Raw genomic sequence first — 8,439 nt, forward strand, 5'->3', positions numbered from 1 at the left:
AAAATTTGTCCTGGTTTTGCCACTATGATTCCAGGTCTCATTTTCTCTATCTGTACAAAAAGGTTCACACAGACTAATGATCTCAGGTCTCGCCCAACTGTGTAATTCTATGATTAACTGTTAATAAATTGTATTACCAAAAAAAAGCTCAAACAATTTAGAAGCAATCCAATTTTCCAATGGTAACAGTTTGATCATTTTTCATTTTGAAGATACTGACAACCCAGCTTCTACTGGTCTGGTCTGCAGGGGTATGCTCATTTATTCTATTGTGGAAATAAAATGTTGGTTAATGTATAGAAAATGGAGAAAATTTCTCAAGGTTAGAGTCACACAGACCATCTAATATAAAGACCTCATTTTAGAAAACCAGATGAAAACTCAAATGGCACCTCCCTAGTTAAATAAAACCAACACAAAGCTTTAACTTACCAGTTTGATATGCAGCTTCTGCTGCCATCTCTGAAAGACCAACTGCAGTCATCCAAGTGGTTTCCAGCTTCAAGTATTCTTGTTGTTTTGAAGTCATCTATATAAAACAAGCAAAGTGCTTCATACAGCCTGAGAGTATGTATAGCCCATTTAAATGGACTTAAAGTAGTAGATTTAGAGAACAGTCACTGATTATATTCGACTTAATAATTTAGATACTACCTGAGGTAGGTGCACTAACACAGAAATGCCTATAACTTTTTGCTTACCTCAACTCTGGCTCCTATGATCACCTGCCACACTTCATCTTCCTCCTGTGAATTCATTTTCCCAAGTAAACTTGTATATTGTCGGTAAAGAGAAACTAAGGTATAAACAGCCTACAAATACAGAATGAATAAGTATGAGTAAAATAAGTGAGACATATTAGAAGGAATAGAGAGACTTCCACCTAAAGGAAATTAAGTCCCATTATAGCAAACTGGCTCTTTCATACTGCTGCCTCACTGAAAAACTGTACTATTATCCTATGAAGTAAAGGTGTCACTCCAGGACATCAATATTTTTATCTGCAAACTTCTGTGGTTTTAAAAGCTTGTCAACAGAGAATACAATGCAAGGGAAAACTCTAAAGCCTCAGAAAAACAGCTGCTAGAAAATATATGTAAAATAAATGCAAAAATGAAACTTCAATAATTTTGATTAGCTACTTTTTTTTTTTTTTTTTAACACAGAGTCTCTGTCTCACCCAGGCTGGAGTGCAGTGGCACGATCTCAGCTCACTGCAGCCTCCACCTCTTGGATTCAAGTGATTCTCCTGTGTCAACCTCATGAGTAGCTGAGATTACAGGCGCATGCCACAACACCTGGCCAATTCTGTATTTTTAGTAGAGACAGGGTTTCACTATTTTGGCTAGGCTGGTCTCAAATTCCAGACCTCAGGTGATCCACCCGTCCTGGTCTCCCAAAGTGCTGGGAATACAGGCGTGAGCCACTATGCCCAGCATCCATATACTCTTTAAAAAATTTATTTTTTACAAACAGGGTGCAACATCACCCATACTGAAGTATAGTGGCATGATCAGAGTTCACTGTAACCTCAAACTCCTGGACTCAAGTGATCTACCCAGCCTCTGGAGTAAGTGGGAATACAGGCACACAATACACTATGCCTGGCTAAGTTAGTTAAAAATTTTTTTTTGGTAGGGATGGGGCTGGCTATGTTGACTGGGCTGGTCTTGAACTCCTGGCCCCATGTGATCCTCCCACCTTGGCACCCCAAAGTGCTGGGATTACAGACGTGAGCCACCATGCCTGGCCCATACTTGTTTAGATCGGTGGTTTTTAAATAATCCTTACAGAGACGCCTCTGTTGATAGACCATGGACCCCTTTATCTGTAACTGAACCACATCAGCTTGACTCCTGTTTTATATTCTAAGCTGCCATATTTAAGATTTTTCTGTAAAAAAAAAAAGTTCCTGGAAAAAGTCTAAAAACCAGTGATTTAAATCAGGGGTCAGCAAACTTTCTTTGTGAAGGGCCAGACAGTAAATATTTTAGGCTTTGTGGGCCTTATAGCCTCTGTTGAAACTACTCAAACTCTCAAAAACAGTTATTGACAATACATAAATAAATAGGCCAGGCTATGTTCCAATAAAATACCAACATGGGCATCAGACAATTTGGTTTGAGTCATTATTTGCTAAACCATGATTTAGAAGAGCAAGAGTTAACAAGAGGAGACATACCTTAGTATATTCAGTAATAGCTTCAATCAACGCATATGTGGTCTGAGAGAGAAAGGTAGAAGTGCTGTCTGTTACCAAAGACACTGCCCTCCTCATCAATGCTTCATTACTAAGGGAATGAGGCTCCGATTTCTGAAAGACACAAACATTGTCACTAGACCCCTAGAGCTCAAACTGAGAACTTTTTCACCAACAGGCAAGTAAAAAAACATAATTGTCATGCTGCTTAGTGTTTTAAGCTGAAACTGCATTACATTTTTGGGAGTTACAGTTTTTAAGGCCTTATTTAGGCAATTTAAGACAATATAGGGAAGTAATTCCAGAGTATGCTTTCTACTGACTTTCATTCTCTGCTCCAAAAAGCAAATTATTTCTTTATATATAAAATAAAATGGGGCTAGGCATGGTGGCTCACGCCTGTAATCTCAGCATTTGGGAGGCCGAGGCAGGGCAGATCACTTGAGGTCAGGAGTTCGAGACCAGCGCAGCCAACATGGCGAAACCCCATTCATACTAAAAAATACAAAAATTAGTCGAGTGGTAGTGGTGTGTGCCTGTAATCCCAGCTACTTTGGAGGCTGCGGCAGGAGAACTGCTTGAATCTGAGAGGCGAAGGTTGCAGTGAGGCAAGATCATACCACTGTACTCTGGCATGGGCGACAGAGCAAGACTCAAAAAAACAAAACAAAAAAACCCACACAAAAAAAATGCTCTTGATTATAACCAACAGATTCATATGATTAAAATTCATTAAGTGTTAGATACTTGAGACACAAAGTCTCAATAAGACATTCTCTGCCCTCAAACACAGGTGCAGGGGCAGAAAGAGGAAGATGATGGGCTAACAGAACTAGAAAAGTGAACACAATCATGAATCATGGAAGCAGTGGCAGAAGTATGTATGAGCTACAGTGGAGGCACGCAGAAGGGAGCAATCAGTTCTATGCAGAGTGATAATGGCTTAAAAAAGGCTTCACAAATTTGATGAGGATTAAGCCGAGTCTAAGTGGATAGGGAGGGCAATTTGGAGCAGAATGAAGCAGTAGGGTGTTGATGGGGGGACCTCAGCTATTTTATTTGATTTTTTTTTGAGACAGAGTCTCACTCTGTCACCCAGGCTGGCATGCAGTGGCTCAATCTTGACTCATTACAACCTCTGCCTCCCAGGCTCAAGCAATTCTCTTGCTTCAGCCTCCCAAGTGGTTGGAATTACAGGCACCTGCCACCACACTTCGCTAATTTTTTTTGTATATTTAGTAGAGATGAGGTTTCACCATGTTGCACAGGCTGGTCTTGAACTCCTGATCTCAAGTGATATACTCACCTTAGCCTCCGTAAGTGCTGGATTACAGGTGTGCGCCACTGAGCCTGACCTCACCTCAGCTATTTTAAAAAAGAAAAGACCAATATAATCACCTGTGGCTACCTTGACTAAATACTGGCAACTGTAACGACACATCATCCATGACTCTCTTTTTCCTCCTCAGCAAAGCACTTCTTATATCAGAAGCAACAAAGAAATCAGTCACTTGGCTGGGTGTGGTGGCTCATGCCCGTAATCTCAGCACTTTGGGAGGCCGAGGCAAGAGGATAACCTGAGGTCAGGAGTTTGAGACCAGCCTAGCCAACATGGTGAAACTTCATCTCTACTAAAAATACAAAAATTAGCTGGCGTGGTGGTAGGCGCCTGTAATCCCGGCCACTTGGGAGGCTGAGGCAGGAGAATTGCTTGAACCCAGGAGGTGGAGGTCGCAGTGAGCCGAGATTGCACCAATGCACTCCAGCCTGGGTGACAAGAGTGAAACTCCATCTCAAAAAATAAATAAATAAATAAATAAATAACACCATGTTCTGTCTTGTTTTTGATATTCAGAGTACCAACACTCAGAATCACTGCATGTTGAAAGCATCAGTCAAAAAATATTTTTGATATGAACAAATCAACAACTTTATATTTCATTCAATCAAGTACAAAGGGAAGAATGACATCTCTGCTCACAAGAAGCTAATTTTGTCTTTATGTTCTGATAAGTCTTCATATATTTTAGAATGTGTTTTCACTTGTTTCTCACAACAGTCCAGTTATTATCACTTTTTTTTTTTTTTTTTTGAGACGGAGTTTCGCCCTTGTTACCCAGGCTGGAGTGCAATGGCGCGATCTCGGCTCACCGCAACCTCCGCCTCCTGGGTTCAGGCAATTCTCCTGCCTCAGCCTCCTGAGTAGCTGGGATTACAGGCATGTGCCACCATGCCCAGCTAATTTTTTGTAGTTTTAGTAGAGACGGGGTTTCACCATGTTGACCAGGATGGTCTCGATCTCTTGACCTCGTGATCCACCCGCCTCGGCCTCCCAAAGTGCTGGGATTACAGGCTTGAGCCACCGCGCCCGGCTATCACTTCTTTTCTACAAGCAACAACATGGAAGCTCAGAATAGTTATGTAACTTTTCTAAAAAGTCACATCTAGACCTCAAACCAAATCTCACTCCAAAGTCTGCACCCTTCCCATTACGCTTTGCTGATTCAGGAGAGTGCGATACGATTATCATAGAATATTAAAATATACACTATTAAGTGGCCGGAAAGGAGACAGTTGTTGGACAGGAATAAGGAAAGGTTTTAAACCGAGGTGAGACTTGGTACTAAAGACTCCTAGAATCAGAATGGCCAGGCATCCTGGATAATAGGAAACAATGAGGAAAAGAATTCATTTGTTGCAGGGGATGCCAAGGATTTAGACTGGCTGGAGCAATGGCACAAGACAGATGAGACTCATTAGGGCTCTGGAGTGCAGGGCGACTTAGCTGGATTTTAGTTCTGAACACCTCATGGAGAGCCACTCTAAGTTTTTCATTTCTCATTCTGTCACTCAGGATGGAGTGCAGTGTTGTGATCCCAGCCGACTGCAGCCTTGAACTCCTGGGCTCAAATGATCCTCCCACCTCCCAGGTAGCTAGGACTACAGACACACGCCACTACACCTGGCTGTTTTTTGTAGAGGGGAGGTTTTGCTATGTTGCCCAGGCTGGTGTCAAACTCTTGGCCTACGGTGATCTTCCCTCTCAGCCTCCAAAAGTACTGGGATCACAAGACTGAGCCATCATGCCTAGCTGACCACTGAGGGGTTTTAAAGAATGAAAGTGGGATTGCTGTACTAAATGACTAGAGGCCTCAGTCATGTGGCCCAGAACTGAGGTAAGTGGGACTTAGGAAGTAATATAATAACTGAGAAAGGACAAAAAAAAAAAAAAAAAAAAAAAAAAAAATCTTTTGAATGAAAAAATGTTGTCCCAGTTGTGGCAGAAAATGGCCTGGTATTCCAGTGAGTGTAGTTTTAGGGCTATAGATTCATCAGCATGCAAGGATTGACAACTGAAGTGAAGTACAGTAAGGCAAGGGCTCATGAGTGAGCCTCAGAAGATGCTGAAAATACCTGTGATACATGAAATCTTGCTTTTGTGATGAACACACACATCAGTAGCAGGAATATTTTGCTGAAATGGAGCTTGCTGGTTTCCTACCTAGTTCTTACCATAAACCATTTAAGCTACAATTTTTTAAATGAAATGCCCCTTCCCCCCCGTTTTTTTTTTTTTGAGACAGAGTCTCGCTCTGTCTGTCGCCCAGGCTGGAGTGCAGTGGTGCAATCTTGGCTCACTGCAACCTCTGCCTCCCAGGTTCAAGCAATTCTTTTGCCTCAGCCTCCCGAGTAGCTGGGACTACAGGCACGCGCCACCATGCCCAGCTAATTTTTTGTATTTTTAGTAGAGATGGGGTTTCACCATGTTGACCAGGATGGTCTCGATCTCTTGACCTCGTGATCCACCCGCCTCGGCCTCCCAAAGTGCTGGGATTACAGGCGTGAGCCACCGCGCCCGGCCTTTGTATTATTAGTAGAGATGGGGTTTCACCAAGTTAGCCACCATGGTCTTGATCTCCTAACCTCATGATCCGCCTGCCTCAGACTCCCAAAGTGCTGGGATTACAGGCATGAACTACTGCACCCGACCAAAGTGCCATTTTTTAATCAACTACTTAATAGACAGCTCTACCTAGATGTTTCTTAGACATCTTGGAAATGATATTTCCAAAACTGTGAATTGATTTTTTTTTTTCCCTTTCAAAATCCACTCCCCTCCATCCTACTAAATGTCAGCTCCAATCATTCAGTTGCTAAGGCCTTTAAAAAAATCTTGGAATCGGCCAGGCACAGTTGCTCAGGCCTATAATCCCAGCACTTTGGGAGGCTGAAGCAGGTGAATCACCTGAGGTCGAGAGTTTGAGACCAGCCTGACCAACATGGAGAAATCCTGTCTCTACTAAAAATACAAAATTAGTCAGGTGTTGTGGCACATGCCCATAATCCCAGCTACTCCAGAAGCTGAGGCAGGAGAATCATTTGAACCCCGGTGGCAAAGGCTGCAGTGAGCTGAGATTGTGCTATTGCACTCCAGCCTGGGCAACAAGAGCATAACTTCGCCTCAAAATAAAAAAATAAATAAATCTTGGAATCTAAAGTGGTGGCCCTCAACCTTTGTGGCACCAGGGACCAGTTTTGTAGAAGACAATTTTTCCATGGACTGGGTGAGGGAGGATGAGGTGAAACTGTTCCATCTCAGATCATCAGGCATTAGATTCTTATAAGGAGCACACGACCTAGGTCCCTTGCACGTGTAGTTCACAAAAGGGTTCATGCTCTTATGAGAATCTAATGCCACTGCTGATCTGACCAGAGGCGGAGCTCAGGCGGTAATGCTCGCCTGCCTGCCACTCACCTCCTGCTGTGCAGCCTGCTTCCTCACAGGCCACAGACCAGTACTAGCCCAGGGGCTGGGGACCCCTAATCTGGAGAATACATCCCACATCCAATCCATCAGCAACTCCTGCTGGCTATGTTCAGCTAAATTCTCCTCACCTCTCCTGTTGCCTGGTCCAAGCCACTATCATTTCACGCCTATATATGGCAAGATCTTTCTATTAGTCTTCCTAGTTCCACACAGCAACTTTTAAAAACTTTTAAAATTTAGGCCGGGTGTGGTGGCTCATGCCTGTAATCCCAGCACTTTGTAAGGCCGAGGTGGGCGGATCACCTGAGGTCGGGAGTTCGAGACCAGCCTGATGAACATGGAGAAACCCCATCTCTACTAAAAATACAAAATTAGCCAGACATAGTGGCACATGCCTGTAATCCCAGCTACTCAGGAGGCTGAGGCAGAAGAATCATTTGAACCCAGGAGGCAGAGGTTGGGTGAGCCCAGATTGTGCCATTGCACTCCAGCCTGCCAACAGAATGAGAGACTCTGTCTCAAAAAAAAAAAAAAAAAATTCCGGTGGCTTCTTTTTCAGAATAAAACCAAAAGCCTTACAATGGCCCACAAACTATAAAGCACACGATCTGATTATCAGTTAACTCTCTGGCTTCATTACTGTTTCCCCTATTCCACTTCAGCCACATTAACCTCCTTGCTCCTCAAACATATCAGGCATACTTCTGCTTTTAGGTCTCTGCCCTTCTGAGTTCCTTCTGCCTGGAAAGCTCTTCTCCCCACCAGATAGTATAATGGCTTACTTTTTCAGAACATTCAGATCCCTACTTCTCTACACTCAGAGTAGCTCTACTACTCTACATTCAGAGTAGCTCTTCTTGACCACCTTTATCTAAAACAACCCCCTCCCAGTATTGCCTATTCACTTACCCTATTTGTTTTTTCTTTTTTTTTTTTGAGAAAGGGTCTTGCCCTGTTGCCCAGGCTAGACAGCAGTGGTGAGATCACAGCTCACTGCAGCCTCAAACTTCTGGGCTCAAGCAATCATTCTCCTGCCTCAGCCTGCTTAGTAGTTGAGACTACAGGTATGAGCCACCACACCTGGCTAATTTTTTTCTTTTTTTTGAAGAGACAGAGTCTCCCTATGTTGACCAGGCTGGGTCTCAAACTCCTGGGTTCAAGCCATCCTCCCACCTTGGCCTCCCAAAGCACTGGGCATCAGCCACTGTGCCTGGCCCTGTTTTCTTCTTACCACGTATTACCAGCTGATAATTTTATATTTATTTATTTGCTCCTCTTTCATCTCCACAAAGCATTTTGTGAGAGCAAGAATTTTTTATTGTTGTTCATTCTTACTTTCTCAGTACCTGGCACATAAAAGTTGCTCAATAAATTTTTGTTAAAGACTATTTTGCTCATAGACTGTAATATCCTCTTATTTCTCTTTTTTTTTTTTGAGACGGAGTCTTGCTGTTACCCATGTTGGAGTGCA

General features: G+C 43.0%; 1 protein-coding gene across 1 annotated transcript in view; it reads right to left on the bottom strand.

The window, feature by feature from the left end:
• The window catches only part of DIABLO (diablo IAP-binding mitochondrial protein), a 22,000-nt gene that overhangs the window by 10,298 nt on the left and 3,263 nt on the right, over positions 1–8,439 (bottom strand). Inside the window, exons 3-5 of the mRNA XM_017544307.2 lie at positions 2,183–2,314; positions 702–812; positions 433–529 (exon numbers count right to left, since the gene is read on the bottom strand). Of these exons, the coding sequence (XP_017399796.1) occupies positions 433–529; positions 702–812; positions 2,183–2,314 (340 nt within the window). The remainder of the gene's footprint in view (positions 1–432; positions 530–701; positions 813–2,182; positions 2,315–8,439) is intronic.

The sequence above is a fragment of the Cebus imitator genome, unplaced genomic scaffold (assembly GCF_001604975.1).
Source record: "Cebus imitator isolate Cc_AM_T3 unplaced genomic scaffold, Cebus_imitator-1.0 Scaffold169, whole genome shotgun sequence".
In the NCBI taxonomy this organism is placed as follows: Eukaryota; Metazoa; Chordata; class Mammalia; order Primates; family Cebidae; genus Cebus; species Cebus imitator.